Raw genomic sequence first — 17,041 nt, 5'->3', positions numbered from 1 at the left:
ACCACTGAGGACTCTCAATTCTTTTAAACAATTTTTAAAATTAGATAAACATTTTTATAACTTGTCATGTTTTTACTTAAAAAAAAATATATACTGGAATGGTGCTTTATTTCACTGCTGGAGTGGTTCTTTAAATCTAAGTTCCTTATCCCTAGTCTTATTTTCAACCTCCTGTGTCTTCATCTGTCCCGCTCTTGTCAGTCTTCTGCAGTTTATAGCCAGACGGCTGCTTCAATGTTTTATGGAGTGCACTAGTGGTCATAACGTAATGCAAGGTTATAAGAGGTTATGAGAGCCTCATTCTGGCTCTCAAATACTTGTATTGAGAGCATGTGACGTAACTTTTCACATCCAGGTAGTCAAAAATTAGTGGCACAAGAAAGTTGTCAAATAAAGGGGATAATGCTGGAGGGTGAGCAGGGGAGTCCAGCGGTGATAAGAAAAAGAAAACGCTGGAGTGGAGCTTTAACAACAATGTCACGCTCACTGACTTCAAATCCTAGTATACATGCATCTTTCCTTTAGGACATCAATAGGCATATGTTTATTCACACCTGAATCGTACTAATGGGGCTATTAGTGTCTACCAACATTCAATTCCCACTTCTGAGGCCGGTGGCACACTTGCGATTGCCTCGTGTGTATCTCGCGCGAGTTTCGCGGTGCATCACCCTGTACGGACTCACACTCTCCTCACAGGAGCATCTCAGCTGCATAGAGATACATGCAACTGACCCGCTCCTGTGAGGAGAGTGTGAGTCCGTGCAAAGTGATGCACCACGAGACTCACGCGAGATACACGCGAGGCGATCGCAAGTGTGCCACCGGCCTAACAAAGATTTAACACAGAAAATTGGGCACTGTCAGAGTTTTCAGCACTCAATTAACTGTTTACATGCTGCAGTAAATAATGTCAGATACATGTAAGGAGTGTGACAGAGGAAGATCGTTCCTTTTGTCACTTCATTGGCTCTCCGCAGCACAATAGGGTGTTGAATCATACCATGGCAGCAACCAGGGATCTACAATGGCTTCTATGTCTACCATAAATCAAAGCCTAATAGACCTCCCCAGGGACATAGGCATATAGCATCTGATGCTAATGACACTCGACTCAAGCTCTGCTGCGAATGTGAGCCGATTGTCATTCTACTGTGCTCAGATTCTCTCGCGTGTGAGAATCGGAGCACATGTGAGGAAAAGATGGAGAGCTTATTTGCTTCCTCTTCTCTATTGCCTGTCGCTGCGTATAACGGACTGCACTCGGACATCATCCGAGCGCATTCTGTTTCACACGCATGTGGTGTGCATGATTTGAGACGTGCTGCAATTATTTGCTCATGCCGAATCGTCATGAGAAAAAAATTGCACATCTGCTCCGCATCATTACCATTGGTCAGAGCGCAATGCAAGGTTTTCTTGCATTGCACTACTCCATATTGTACCCCAGTGTGAGTGCACCCTAAGACTGAGAGTTAAGATAATGTGTTGCTCTATATAAGTAGTACAGGTTTTTATCAATGGAATCAAAGGATCATGTTTTCAAGTCCTCTTGTGGGCCTAATAAATATTTCAGAACAAAGATAAAAGTTAAAGTGTTTAAAAATGTTATAAGAACAAACAAATTTCAGAGTAAATTGATGTTTAATCAAAACAAATGCCCACAAAAAAGGCAAACATCTGGCCATATCAATGGCTGCAAACAACCAGTGTCTGTGCTTCTCCCGTGCTGCAGAGGCATATTTGCCTCTGCTAACAAACTAGGAGAAAACACAATTCTGGCCTGCGGTGCGAGCATGAAGATTCATCTGGAGACAATGCTTTTAAGAAGCTTTCCCATTATCTTACTTGGTCCTCCCTCACTAGCTGCATCTGCTATATTGGCATGTAACTAATATTGCTGTTAAATAGACTTTCACTCCTTACAGTCATGGCCTAAAGTGTGGTCTCCCTTGAAATTGTCCACGAAAGTGAAGTATTTCTCCCAGGAAGTTATTGCAATTACACGTTTTGTCATACTCATGTTTATTTTCTCTATATGTATTGGAACATTACAAAAAAACATTCGAACATTCGCACAAAACCCCAAAAATGGGCAGGACAAAATTGTTGGCACCCTCAACTTAATATTTGGTTGCACACCCTAAGAAATAAATAACTGCAAATAATTATTTCCTATAACCATCAGCAAGCTTGTTACACCTCCGAACTGGAATATCGGATCACACTCCAGGTCTCTCATATTTGAAGGATGCCTTCTCCCAATATAAAATTTTAAGATCTCTCCATAGGTGTTCAATGGGATTTAGATCCGGACTCATTGCTGGCCACTTCAGAACTCTAGGTGAATCTTGAAATATGTTTGGGCTCATTGTCCTCTGAGACTCATGACCTAGGACGCAAATCCAGCTTTCTGACACTGGACACTACACTGTGACTCAAAATCATTTGGTAATCTTCAGATTTCATGATGCCTTGCACATAGTCAAGGCAACCAGTGCCAAAAGCACAAAACAACCCCAAAATATATTTGAACCTCAAACATATTTGACTGTAGATACTTTGTTCTTTTTCTTTGTAGGCCTCATTCTGTTTTCAGTAAACAGTAGAATGATATGCATTACCAAAAAGTTATATGGTCTCTTCTGTCCACAAGACACTTTCCCAAAAGATGTTGGCTTACTCACACACATTTTATTTTATTTTGGAACTTCATTGGAGATGCTTATCCACCATCTAGGCCATCCTCCATTGCAACCTTTCATAAATTTTTCTTTGCTGTCCATGTCCAGGGAGATTAGCTACAGTGCCATGGGTTGTTAATTTCTTGGATATGTTGCGCACATGAACAAAAGAACATTAAGATCTCCGGAGATAGGCTTGTAACCTTGAGATTGTTGATATCTTTCAACAATTTTAGTTATCAAGTCTTCACTCAGTTTTCTTCTCTTTCTGGTCTCCATGCTTGGTGTGGCACACGCAGACACACAATGCAAAGATTGACTCAACTTCTACCCTTTTAATCTGGTTTCAGGTGCGATTTTTATATTGCCCACACCGGTTACTTGCCACAAGTGAGTTTAAATGGGCATCATATGCTTGAAATAAAGATCTTAACCCACAATTTTAGAAAGGTGCCAATAATTTTGTGAGGCCCACTTTTGCATAAAATGATGTTCAATTTCCTTTTTTCCCCCTCAGTTTTTTGTAGTGTTGTTGCAATACCCACAAAGTTAATAAACATGTATGACAAAGCATAAAAATTCCAATAATTTTCTTGGAGAAATACCTCATTTTCCTCATTTACCTCAATACCTCATTTTCGGAACAATTTTAAGGGTGCCAACACTTTTGGTCATGACTATATGAATAAAAAGGAACAAAATAAAATAATTATCCATGAGAACTTCATAATACATACCGTATTTTTCGCTTTATAAGACGCACTTTTGTTCCCCCAAATTTTGGGAGAAAGTAGGGGGTGCGTCTTATAAGCCGAATATACGGGGGGGGGGGGGGTGTGTGTGTATATATATATGTACACTGCAGCGTCCAGGGGAGGTGGGGGCAGCAGCTCTGGAGCACAGGGGAACGCTGCGGCGGCAGCCTTTGATCTCGTGCACCCGCTCATATAATATGCACAGCCGCTGTCCATCTCCAATGGTGCTGAAATCGCACGCAGTGAGGGGCTGGGGCAGCGGTGCATATTATATGAGCCTGCATCCCAGTGTGATCGCACATGCCCACCCCTGTGTTAGATTTGGCCCCCAGGCTGCTGCTCATTCTAAAATAAAAAAGCTTTACTTACCCCTGCAGCGTTTCTCCCCGTGTCCCTGCTTCCACTGTGATCAGGCAGGCAGAGAGCTCAGCCTGCTGTGCCGATCACATGACCGCACTGAGAACCAGGAAGTGGAAGAACAGAAGCACGGAGCCAGACAGGAGGGAGCTCAGCGCTGGAGGAGATAAGGAAAGAGGGTTTTATTTTACTTTGGGCAGCAGCCTAGGGGCCATATCTGACACAGGGGGACTTGTGCGATCTATAGGGGCCATGGGCAGCACTATGGGGGCGATATCTGACACAGGGGGACTTGTGCGATCTATAGGGACCATGGGCAGCACTATGGGGGAGATATCTAACACAGGGGGACTTGTGCGATCTATATAGGGGCCATGGGCAGCACTATGGGGGCGATATCTAACACAGGGGGACTTGTGCGATCTATAGGGACCATGGGCAGCACTATGGGGGCGATATATAACACAGGGGGACTTGTGCGATCTATATAGGAGCCATGGGCAGCACTATGGGGGCGATATCTAACACAGGGGGACTTGTGCGATCTATAGGGGCCATGGGCAGCACTATGGGGGCGATATCTAACACAGGGGGACTTGTGCGATCTATAGGGGCCATGGGCAGCAGCATGGGGGCGTTATCTAACACGGGAACGTGTGCAATCCATAGGGGACCATAGGCAGCACAGGGGAACGTGTGCCATCACAAGGGGGCTATATTCAATATAAGGGGGCCATATCCAGATTAAGGGGGCTAATTTTAGGATGGGGGGCTATGAGGGACATATACCCTATATGATTTGTTAGAGGGACACTGGCATTATAAGATGGACCCCATTTAACATTAAAAAAAAAAAAATCTCTTTTCCTTCACCAAATTTGGGGGTGCGTCTTATAATCAGGTGCGTCTTATAAAGCGAAAAATACGGTAAATAAACTATATAAAATAACTAAACTCAATAAATACTATAATTTATGATAGTGCGCAGATTATTATTCCCTGGTTGTAGGCTGCCACTTATTAGCCACCCACACTTGGTCATAGTGTTACAATACAGCCTAGTCTTCTGTGGTATGATAACTAATATTCTACATAAGTAAATTGCTCAAAGTACATAAAACTCACTTTTAAAGGAAGGAAAACTTTAGAAAGATCAAACATTAAAAATATAATAATAATGTTATCACAAAATTTACTTAAATTTTACTCTTCATTAAATTTTTGTTTAGTTTTGGAAAAAGGTGTCAGACTATTACACCTCTAGTATGTCAGGATGCCCGGTAAAAGATTTTTGCACGTTTGTGGAGCTATGTCAAATAAGATAATTATGAATACAACTAATTATTTCACCTAAAATCAAAGGCCACATGATAAGAAGCTCACTAAAAAGTTGGGTTTCAGCCCCCCACCCATGCACACTGTACTGTATAACATAAAGCAATAGAAATTAGTAGTACTGTACCATGTGTTTCACAGCTTTAGCAAGCAGTTGTCTCCCAGCTGGCTTGTCAAAGTCAGCAATAATCCAGATGGTGACTGCATAAATTACATCCTCATCTGAAAATAACAAAATTCCACAGTCTAAGCATTTCGGGGCTGGCATCATTAACACTACACAAATAAGAGATTATTATTTAACATGCTCAAAATAAAAATACATTTACAAGCAAAGAAACACATCAGTTAACTGAGAAATGTAATAGCAATAATCAAAGCAAAACATTTACAAGGTTTTAACTTGAAATAAATGACAAAATACTAATTCCTAGAGAAAAATTATGTAATACTGAAGTTTTCACATAACATTACTTAAAAGTATTCCAAACATAAAATTAAATCCTCCACAGGAAGTGTAAAATAATAAGCCAATGCTCCCCAGTCTCCATTAAATATACAACATATCATATGATGTCTTGATTATACATGGATTCAAACAGCCTGGGCTTGTACTAGTCATATAACCAGTAAGGCTAGTTTCACACTTGCGTTGGACGGGATCCCTAGCATTGCGTTGTGTGACGCATGCATCGGATGCGTTGCATATAGTGGCACAACGGATGCTACGGATCGTACAAAATAACGCAATCCGTTATAGGTTTTTTTCCTTGACTTTACACATCTGAGCATGCGCAGTTGTGTAAAGACGGATGCGTTAACGGAATCTGTCAAAATGACGGATTCTAACGGAAACCGCCACCATAGACGTCCATTATAAAAACAACGGATGCCGACGGAATCCTGCAGGTTGCGGTTTTTTGAAACTCCGCCAAGTGCAGAAAAACGCTACATGCAGCGTTCCATCCGCCCGACGGTCACTGACGGTCAGCGTCAAAACAACTGATGCGCCGCGGATGCAATGCAAGACCATCCGTTGCTATCCGTAGCTAATAGAAGTCTATGAGGAATATAACAGTTTCCTGCAATGGTTACCGTAATTCCTCAAGGCTGCGGATAGCAACGGAAGCCGTCCAACGCAAGTGTGAAAGTAGCCTTACATGCAGCATCCTGAACGTTTGCAATAAACTGACTACCAGCATTCTGGAACGTTGCCTAGATTACACCCTATGGCATGCAACCAGCCTCACTGTTAAATTTGGAGAATCTAGTCACATGCTGACTAGTCTTTTCCTGTTCTATTCACTGACTAGCCCTAAGGTCACAACTGACAACACGCCCAATCTCTGCCAAGCCTTCTCCTTCAGCCTTCTAGTGCTTACACACAAGGCTGCCACCAGGAATTTCAGGGCCCCTTACTGGTAAAATATTCTTGTTCCATTGAGACTCCGCCCAGGCTCCACCTCTCGAACCCTCCACAGTCCCATTCATGGAAAAAGTCCACTTCTGCAAAACATCCTCACCAATCACTCATTAACCAATATTCGGCTCAGCTTTGCAGCACAGTCGTCATTTTGACAGCCTGAAAAAGCTGTATACACAGTTTTTTTTGGGGCTGTCAAAATGATGAGCCCTGGACAAAATCGTCAGAAACATATTTATACATTTTTAAGAATACAGGCAACTGTGTACGTGTATATATATATATATATATATATATATATATATATATATATATATATATATATATATATGTACACGCACACACACACACAAACACACTGTATATATGTATACTGTATGTATACAGTGCTTTGTGAAAGTATTCGGCCCCTTTGAATTTTTCAACCTTTTCCCACATTTCAGGCTTCAAACATAAAAGATAACAATTTTAATGTTATGGTGAAGAATCAACAAATGGGACACAATTGTGAAGGTGAACAAAATTTATTGCTTATTTTAAATTTTTGTAAAAAAGAAAAAATTGAAAATTGAGGCGTGCAATATTATTCGGCCTCTTTACTTTCAGTGCCGCAAACTCACTCCAGAAGTTCATTGAGAATCTCTGAATGATCCAATGTTGTCCTAAATGACTGATGATGATAAATATAATCCAACTATGTGTAATGAAGTCTCCATATAAATGCACCTGCTCTGTGATAGTCTCAGTGTTCCGTTTAAAGTTCAGAGAACATCATGAAGACCAAGGAACACAACAGGCAGGTCCGTGATACTATTGTGGAGAAGTTTAAAGCCAGATTTGGTTGCAAAAAGATTTCCAAAACTTTAAACATCCCAAGAAGCACTGTGCAAGCGATCATATTGAAATGGAAGGAGTATCATGCCACTGCAAATCTACTAAGACCCGGCCGTCCCTCAAAAATTTCATGTCAAACAAGGAGAAGATTGATCAGAGATGCAGCCAAGAGGCCCATGATCACTCTGGATGAACTGCAGAGATCTACAGCTGAGGTGGGAGAGTCTGTCCATAGGACAACAATCAGTCGTACACTGCACAAATCTGGCCTTTATGGAAGAGTGGGAAGAAGAAAGCCATTTCTCAAAGTGTCGTTTACAGTCTACCACAAGCCACCTGGGAGACACACCAAACATGTGGAAGAAGGTGCTCTGGTCAGATGAAACCAAAATCGAAGATTTTGTGCACAATTCCAAACGATATGTTTAGCGTAAAAGCAACACAGCTCCTCACCATGAACACACCATCCCCACTGTCAAACATGGTAGTGGCAGCATCATGGTTTGAGCATGCTTTGCTTCAGCAGGGACAGGGAAGATGGTTAAAATTGATAGGAAGATGGATGGAGCCAAATACAGGACCATTCTTGAAGAAAACCTGTTGGAGTCTGCAAAAGACCTGAGACTGGGACAGAGATTTGTCTTTCAACAAGACAATGATCCCAAACATAAAGCAAAATCTACAATGGAATGGCTCACAAATAAACGTATCCAGGTGTTAGAATGGCCAAGTCAAAGACCAGACCTGAATCCAATCGAAAATCTGTGGAAAGAGCTGAAAACTGCTGTTCACAAATGCTCTCCATCCAACCTCACTCAGCTCCAGCTGTTTGTAAAGGAAGAATGGGCAAGAATTTCAGTCTCTCGATGTGCAAAACTGATAGGGACATACCCCAAGCGACTTGCAGCTGTAATCGCTGCAAAAGGTGGCGCTACAAAGTATTAACTTAAAGGAGCTGAATAATATTGCACGCCCCAATTTTCAGTTTTTTACTTTTTACAAAAATGTAAAATAAACAATAAATATCGTTCACCTTTACAATTGTGTCCCACTTGTTGATTCTTCACCAGAACATTAAAATTTTTATCTTTATGTTTGAAGCCTGAAGTGTGGGAAAAAGTTCAAAAATTCAAGGGGGCCGAATACTTTCACAAGGCAATGTATATATACTGAATAAGTAGATTTTGGGTACTCACCATAAAAATCTCTTTCTTGGAGCCTTCATTGGGGGACACAGAGACCATGGGGACACAGAGACCATGGGTTGTATGCTGCTGCAACTAGGAGGCGACACTATGCAAAAAAAGGTAAACTCCTCCTATGCAGTATACACCCACCAACTGGCAATTATTCCTCAGTGAGAAAGCAATAGGAGACAACAAAGAAAGAACGAACAATCTTACAGAAGTGAACATTAGAATCAACATTCAACAGTAACATGTATCCAACACAAGGGCGGGTGCTGTGTCCCCCAATGAAGGCTCCAAGATAGAGATTTTACGGTGAGTACCCAAAATCTACTTTTCTTTATCGCTTCATTGGGGGACACCGAGACCATGGGACGTCCTAAAGCAGTCCCACGGGTGGGTATATCGTTACTCTCAGGGCTGACCTCGGTCCACTGCAGCCTGCAGAACGCGTCTACCGAGGCTCGCATCAGAGGATGCGAAAGTGTGAATCCTGTAGAACTTCGTGAAAGTGTGGAGCGAAGACCAGGTTGCAGCCTTGCAAAGCTGCAACGCTGGAGCGTGGTGACGGACCGCCCAAGAGGCTCCCACCGCCCTGGTGGAATGGGCCGTAATCCTGAGTGGGTGCGCTCTGCCCCTTACCCGGTAGGCTTCTAGTACGGCAGAACGGATCCATCGCGCAATGGAGGACTTGGAAGCAGCGAGGCCTCTGCGCGGACCGGATGGAAGCACGAATAGAGAATCTGACCTTCTGAAATGAGACGTCCTGGAAATGTACAGGCGGAGGGCTCTGACCAGGTCCAGCTTGTGGAGAAGAATCTCACGAGGGTGAGACGAGTTCGGGCAAAAGGTGGGAAGAACAATGTCTTCGTTAAGGTGGAAAGAGGAGACCACCTTCGGAAGAAAGGGCTACCTTATCCTGGTGGAAGACGAGATAGGGGGAGCGGCAAGAAAGCGCCGCTAGTTCAGATACACGCCTGATTGACGTGATGGCAACTAAGAAGGCGACCTTCCAAGAAAGGAACATTAGAGACATCTCCTGAATAGGTTCAAAGGGGGAATGCTGAAGAACGGACAGAACTAAGTTGAGGTCCCAAGGCTTTACTGGAGGCTGGACGGGGGGAACAGAATGAGCGGCCCCTTGAATGAATGTGCGAACCTGTGAGCGAAAGGCAATCCTCTTCTGAAAGAGAATGGAAAGAGCAGACACCTGACCCTTTTGTGAGCTGAGTGCCAACCCCGCATCCAGACCAGACTGCAGGAAAGACAGCAGAACTGGTAAGGAGAAGGTCATGGCTGCGACCTGGTTAGCTTCACACCAGCGGAATTAGGCCTTCCACGTACGGTGGTAGATGCAGGAGGAGGAGGGTTTCCGTGCTCTAATCATTGTTTGGACGACCCTTTCTGAGAATCCTGAGGAAGTTAGTACTGCGGCTTGAACAGCCATGCCGTTAAATTGAGCGACTGTGAATTCTGGTGGAGGAATGGTCCCTGAGTGAGTAGGTCCGGGATGTCTGATAGTCTCCACGGGACGTCGGCGAGAAGGTGCACGAGTTCTGCATACCATGGACGACGGGGCCAATCCGGGGCCACGAGAATCACCGGGACTCCTTCTGATTTGATCTTCTTGATTAATTTGGGGATGAGCGGAAGCGGGGGGAAGAGGTACAGAAGAGAGAACTGCGACCAGGGGATCGCTAGGGCGTCTGTTGCGACCGCCAGCGGATCTCTTGCTCTGGACACGAACTGGGGCACCTTGTGGTTCCACCTGGAGGCCAAGAGGTCCACGTCGGGGGTCCCCCACCTGAAGCAGATCTGCTGGAAGATGCTGGGATTGAGGGACCACTCTCCCGCATCGAGGCCTTCTCGGCTGAGGAAGTCGGGGCCCAATTGTCCACTCCCGGAATGTGGACGGCTGAGATCGCTGGGATGTTCTGTTCGGCCCAGTCGAGGATCTGAGACACCTCCTTCATTGCTGCTCGGCTGCGTGTTCCGCCTTGGTGGTTTATGTAGGCCACAGTTGTCGCATTGTCGGACTGTTCCCGAACTGGGTGTCCTAGGAGCAGGGTCTCCCAGTGTAGGAGAGCCAATCGAACTGACCTGAGCTCCAGAATGTTTATGGGAAGGGTCGTCTCCGGCTCGGTCCAGCGACCTTGAACTGTAAGGTCTTGGAATGTGGCTCCCCAGCCTAGTAGACTAGCGTCTGTCGTAATGACCTTCCATCGAAGAGGAAGAAATGATCTCCCTTGGAGGATGAGAGGGGAGCGTTTCCACCATTCCAGTGACTCTCTGACTCGTGGAGGGAGCGCGACTGGGCGATCCAGGGAATGAAGGGACTTGTCCCATCTTGATAGAAGGAGACCCTGAAGAGGACGTGTATGGAATTGACTGTAGGGCACCGCTTCTATTGACGCCACCATTTTCCCGAGAATGCTCATGCAATACCGGAGAGAGCAATGGGGAGGGCGTTGGAGTTTCCAAATTCCCCTGAGAATAGCCGAGAGCTCGTCCTCGGGCAGGAGAACCTTCCCCTGCGCGGTGTCGAAGACCATGCCAAGGAATGAGATGCGTTGTGCCGGGTAAGAGATGACTTTGGTCTGTTGATCAACCAGCTGAGACGGGTTAGAGTATCCAGGGTGATGCTGAGACTTTCGCGACACTTCGATGCCGAGGGAGCTTTGATTAAAATGTCGTCCAGGTACGGGAAGGCTAGGATTCCCCGGGTCCGAAGAATAGCCATGACGGTTGCCATTATCTTGGTGAAGACTCTGGGACCTGTTGAGAGCCCAAATGGGAGAGCTGTGAATTGAAAGTGATGATCCTGAACCACGAAGCGTAAGAATCTCTGGTGAGCTGGGAAGATCGGAATGTGAAGATAGGCATCCTGAATATCCACCGAACAAAGGAACTCCCCGGGTTCCATGGATGCAATCACTGAGCGTAGAGACTCCATGCGGAAGTGACGGAGACGGACATGCTTGTTGAGCCGCTTCAGGTCCAGAATGGGGCGGACGGTGCCATTCTTCTTTGGAACAACAAAAGGGTTTGAATAAAAACCCCGAAACCGGTCTTGAGAGGGGACAGGGGTGATGACCCCAGAATCTCGCATGGACTGGATGGCCGCGAAGAAACCCCTGGTGAGGGAGGGATCCTTGGGGGGGTCGAGACTTGACGAAGCGTGAATGTGGGAGTGAAGAAAACTATCTTGTAGCCGTAACAGACGACGTCTCGGACCCAGGCGTCGTCTATCACGGAAAGCCACACGCTTCTGAACAGTCGGAGGCGACCGCCGGCCCTGGATGAGAATCCGGGAATGGGAGCCCAGTCATGCAGAGGAGAATCTGTTGGATCTGGAGCTGGAGGTCTTGGACTGCTGGCCACAGGAATGCTAGGAATGCCAGGAGGGTGTTGCTTTAAAGGAGGGCTTCCGTCTCTCCTGACGTGCTGGCGACCGCTCTCGACGGGTGCTGCTGTTGGCAGCAAATTGGCGAAAGGGAAAAGCCCGTCGTTTGGGAGGGGCTCGAGGGACCTTGCGCTGAGGAAGGAAGGTACTCTTACCCCCTGTTGCCTCAGAAATGATCTTGTCCAGCTTTTCACCGAAGACTCTGGCCCCCGAAAAAGGGGAGACTGGTGAGGAACTTTTTGGAAGCTGAGTCCGCGTTCCACGCCCTAAGCCACAAGGCTCTGCGGATTGCGGCAATGTTACCGGCTGCCAGAGCTGCAGAAGCAGCGGAGTCGAGGGACGCAGTAACTAGATACTTTCCGGCATGGGCGATCTGATCTGCCAGATCAGCCAGCTCAGGACTGGGAGCCTCAGCCAGGATACCGTGTCGGAGTAGCTTTGCCCAGGCGGAGACAGCCTTGGAGACCCAGGTGGATGCAAAGGCTGGACAGATGGCAGAACCGGAGGCTTCAAAGGCCGACTTGGCTAGGGATTCTATGGTCCTGTCCGAGGGGTCTTTAAGGGAGGCACCATCAGAGAGTGGTAAGGTGGTACTAGATGCAAGTCGGGAGATTGGAGGATCCACTGAAAGAGACGCTGACCACTTCTGAAGAAGTTCTGGTGCAATGGGGTAAAGGATCTGTGCCCGCTTGCGCTTCTGGAAACGCTTGTCGGGATGTTCCCACTGTCTAGAGAAAATGTCCTCAAATTCCCTATGGTTGCCAAAGACCCTTGGCGGTTTTTTGGCCCTTTTGAAAGGAACCGACTGACTGGCAGGGGTCGGATCTACATCCTTTACCTCTAGGGTCTGGTTGACGACAATAACCAGACTGTCCATCATGCTGCTCAGCTTGGAGATATGTTCAGAGTCCAGATCGGAGTCCGAATCAGGGTCCTGGTCCGAATCCGGTGCTGCCGCAGATGAGGTGGGAGAGGGAGAGTGTACCGCTCTGGAGGCCGTGGAGGGGTTAGGAGAGCTGGAGGATGATCCCGAGAAGGACCGCTTCCTAGATCTCTTGTGCGTCTTGCCCTGCCGGGCTAGTAGCGCTGCGGGCTCAGACTCGCTCTGGGCCACCAGAGGTGGAGGCGGGCAGACGCTCTAGGGCTGAAACCAAGGTTTGATATACCTTAGTTAGGTTGTCCACGGACTGCGAGAGAACTGCAGCCCACTCAGGTGTGGGGGCCGAGTCCTCGTTACGGGCGGTGGGGGGCTCCGTAGTAGTCATACTGGGGGTGCTGCAGGCTTGGCAGATGGGAGAGGACAGCCCTCAGGGAAACTTCTTTAAACAAGAGGTGCAGGCGAAGTGTAAGACTATGGCCTGTGGCTGAGAGCGGGAGGCTCTTGTGCTGGACATGGGACAGAAGGGAGAGAGAGCGAGAAGAGAGAGAGAGAACAGACCAGAGGATGCCAGGTGGATGGGGTACTGGGGAAGGAGCTGCCTCCCAGTGGCAGGGCTTACCCAGGTTCTGGTGTCCTGTGTTCTGCTGGCGCTGTGTCCCGCTGGTGTGTCAGACTGCAGGCAGAGGGAGCAGAGGTGGGGGCTCCGGGGGTATGAGGCCGGTGGCTGCACGTGGGACGCTGCCGCCGCACAGAGTAACAGCAGGGCTGCGATGGCGCTGGAGAGGCTGAGAGCACCCGGACCGGGGGAGGAGCCGGAAAAGAGTGCGCAAAACAGGCGCGCTGCAGAGGTAAGCCTGCAGGGATTAGCTCAGGGACGGCCGAGAGGGAGAGCGCCCGTGATTGGCTGGAAAGGGCACGCAGAGAGGCCTGCTGTGACTGGCTGCTGGAGCGGGCAGGCCTGCTGGGGAGCGAGGACTCGCGCGATAGGCTGGCCGGGAGGGGGCGTGACCCGGATGGGAGCTAGGCCAGGGAGAAGCCGGGGACTAAATTAGAAGTGAGACGGCAGGAGGGATTGGTGGGCAGCGCCGAGGACGGGGCCGGGACTGTGGAAGGAGGGCGTGCGCACAGCCTGCATGGAGGGGAGCTGACCCGGGGTAAGGAGATATTAATTTCATGGATATTTTTTTGTTTTTATTTATAAACGGAGCCCCCCCATGGCCCGGGGAACGGGAGGGTACCTGTCCCGACGGCTCATAGTCCCTCCTTGATCCTGGAATGGATATAGGGAGACGGGCATCGGTCCCCCCTGATCCTCAGACGGGTGACCGTAGGAAACCTGTGTGATTTTCGTCTCCCCTCCCTGATCAGGCCGGCTGTGGAAGGCGAGCGTGCAGGGAGAGGGGGGCAAGGACCATCCGCCTGTCCCTCTGTGCGGATGCCCCCGAAACCGTCTTGAAAGTGTTAGGGGGGTAGGGTCCTGTCAGACAGACACGGAAGACAACGGAAGTGGCGGACGGACCCCACTTCTGTGCGACCGGTCTCTAGGGGGGAGAGCAGGGTGAGCGATTACACCCTGTCGCCCGATGAGCTGTGTCTGTAAAAGAAAAAGAGAAATATTAAAAATACAAACCTGGGGGGCTGAGAGCAGCCCCAAGTGTGTCCACCTTCTATGGACACTAAGCTTAAACTGGGGAATGATTGACAGTTGGTGGGTGTATACTGGATAGGAGGAGTTTATCTTTTTTTTGCATAGTGTCGCCTCCTAGTGGCAGCAGCATACAATCCATGGTCTCTGTGTCCCCCAATGAAGCGATAAATTATATATATATATATATATATATATATATATATATATATATATATATATACATACATATATACATAGCCACACACACACATATATACTGTACACAGAGAGAGAGAGACAGAGACAGGCTGTTGGCTGTATATCTTGTGATTAGATGGTCTAGTGCAATCCGATTAAGCATTGGCTTGCACTAGCACCAGTGTTAACCAATGAGGCATTGTCCATCTGCTATTTGTTTTATGACAAATAAAATTGCAGGATGCTGCGATTTGTCAGTGAGTCTCACATCACATGCACCCATACAAGTCTATGGGTGCAAGTGACACATCGGGCTGCAGCGATGTCATCTGAGTGCAGTGCGATATACGTAGAGACACATAGCAGAGAAGAGTGAGAAATTTCTCTCCCTCTTCTCAGCAACTGTGATCTGATTGCAAGATCGGATCACAGTTGTAAGACACTCAGATCACTCTGCAACAAAAATGCGATTCGGATGAAATCCCTAATATAACAACTCACTATAATGAGGCAAATGGAGACACTTTGGACTCCGTTTGGCATCAGTTCCAGTGATATCAATCTTTTTTAGGCGTGCACAGAACTGTAATTGTCAACGTTGCAAGCTGAAAAGATGTCCAAAGTGTCTCATTATAGTGAATGGTTTCACCGGGCATTTTTTATTGTCTGAATGACTGTTTTTGGGATTTACATGGAATCCCCAACGTAAGTGCTCAACAGAGACTGCAGAATAAATGTGCACAGAGCCTTATTCTGATTTTTAGGAAGTAGAATGATCAAATAAACAGCAATACAAGAATAGTTATTTTTATTTTTGCATGGTTCACAGTACAGTCTAAGTAATAAGACGACTTTATTCTTTGGGTCAGTTACAATGATACCATATTTACAGTATATCTTTTTATTACACTCTGCTACGATGACACAGTAAACATTTTTTTTTAGAATATCGTACTTATCAGATTATAAGACACTTTTTCCCCTCTCTAAACTGTGTGTGTCTCATAAGCTGAATGTAGCTTACAAAGTAGGGGTGGAGGGGTGGGGTAACTGGAAGCCGGTGGCGGCACGAGTAGGGCGATGCTGCTGGCCCTGGGCTGAGAGGAGGGTGTGTACTGGCGGCGCAAGGCTGGGGCCACTGATCTCTCGGTGACAGACGCAATCGACTTCAGGAAAACAGGGCCAGGGGCAGTGCATGCGCAGAGATCTTTTGCTCCAATTTAATAACCCCCAAAACACCCCTGCACGTGAATCCACACCATGACGTGCCATAACAATCCTGACTCTGCTACATTTGAGGTTGTAGTGCGCCGGAAAACACTGATGGACCTGCAGCTGTGAGAACAGTGAGGTTAGTAAGTTCAACTGAGGTCACAGCTGGCTGTTTCAATGGAACCCCAGCTGTGATCTCGGGCAAACTCAAATAACTCACCTCAGATAAACTCAATGCTGGATTACTGACTTAGGATATGTGCGCACGTTAAGTATTTGGTTGCAGAAAATCTGCATCTCTTGGCAGAAAAGCGCACCGAAAACACAATGCAGTTTGATGCGTTTTTCTTCCAGGAGCTACAGATATGGTGCAGAAATTTGTTGCAGAAATCTGCATTTATTGGCAGAAAACTACATCAAACCTGCATTGTGTTTTTTGGGGGGGTTTTCTGCCAGGAGATGCAGATTTCTGCACCAAATTTCTGCATCAAATCAGAATCTCCTAACAAAAAAACGCGTCAAGACGGCGTCACGTTTTTGGTGCAACAAATTTCTGCACCAAATATGCATCTCCTGGAGAAAAAAAAACCACATCAAACACAAAAAAACACATTTCCTGCAAGCAAATACTCATCGTGTGGACATAATGGCAATCCAACATTCAGTTCATTAAGTTCACTGAGTATAACGAGTTCATTGAGCTCACCTGAGCTCACAGCTGGGGTACCGTACAATCTGTCAGCTATGAGCTCAGGTGAACTCACTGACGTTACCACTCTCACGTTTTCTAAAGTGACCGCGCATTGCGACCTCAGATGTATCAGAGCTGGAATCATTGTGTCTGTGGATTATGGCGGACCTGCAGGAGTATTTTTAGGGGGTTAATAAATTGGAGAAAGAGGATGTTTTCTGTTTTGTTTAAAAATAAAAGATTTTTCTTTGTGTTTATTTCTTTTTACTTACAAGATTAGTAATGAAGGAGTCTCATAGACCTCTACCCATTACTAACTTCGGGCTTGATGACAGCTGTGATTTTTGACACATCACAGCTGTCATTAACCCCTTATATTACCCAGATTGCCACAGTTCCAGGACAATCAGGATGAGCCGGGTTAGGGTATGTGCGCACGTTGCTTTTTACCTGCT

The 17,041-nt window shown here is 46.6% G+C and overlaps 1 protein-coding gene across 1 annotated transcript in view; it reads right to left on the bottom strand.

The window, feature by feature from the left end:
* Positions 1–17,041, bottom strand: part of UGGT2 (UDP-glucose glycoprotein glucosyltransferase 2) — a 518,153-nt gene that overhangs the window by 226,650 nt on the left and 274,462 nt on the right. The window contains exon 20 of the mRNA XM_075336749.1: positions 5,259–5,353. Coding sequence (XP_075192864.1) covers positions 5,259–5,353 — 95 coding nt within the window. The remainder of the gene's footprint in view (positions 1–5,258; positions 5,354–17,041) is intronic.

This window comes from Anomaloglossus baeobatrachus, chromosome 2 (assembly GCF_048569485.1).
Source record: "Anomaloglossus baeobatrachus isolate aAnoBae1 chromosome 2, aAnoBae1.hap1, whole genome shotgun sequence".
In the NCBI taxonomy this organism is placed as follows: domain Eukaryota; kingdom Metazoa; phylum Chordata; class Amphibia; order Anura; family Aromobatidae; genus Anomaloglossus; species Anomaloglossus baeobatrachus.
Note: the sequence above shows the minus strand (reverse complement) of the source record. Positions and strands in the feature narration are given on the sequence as shown.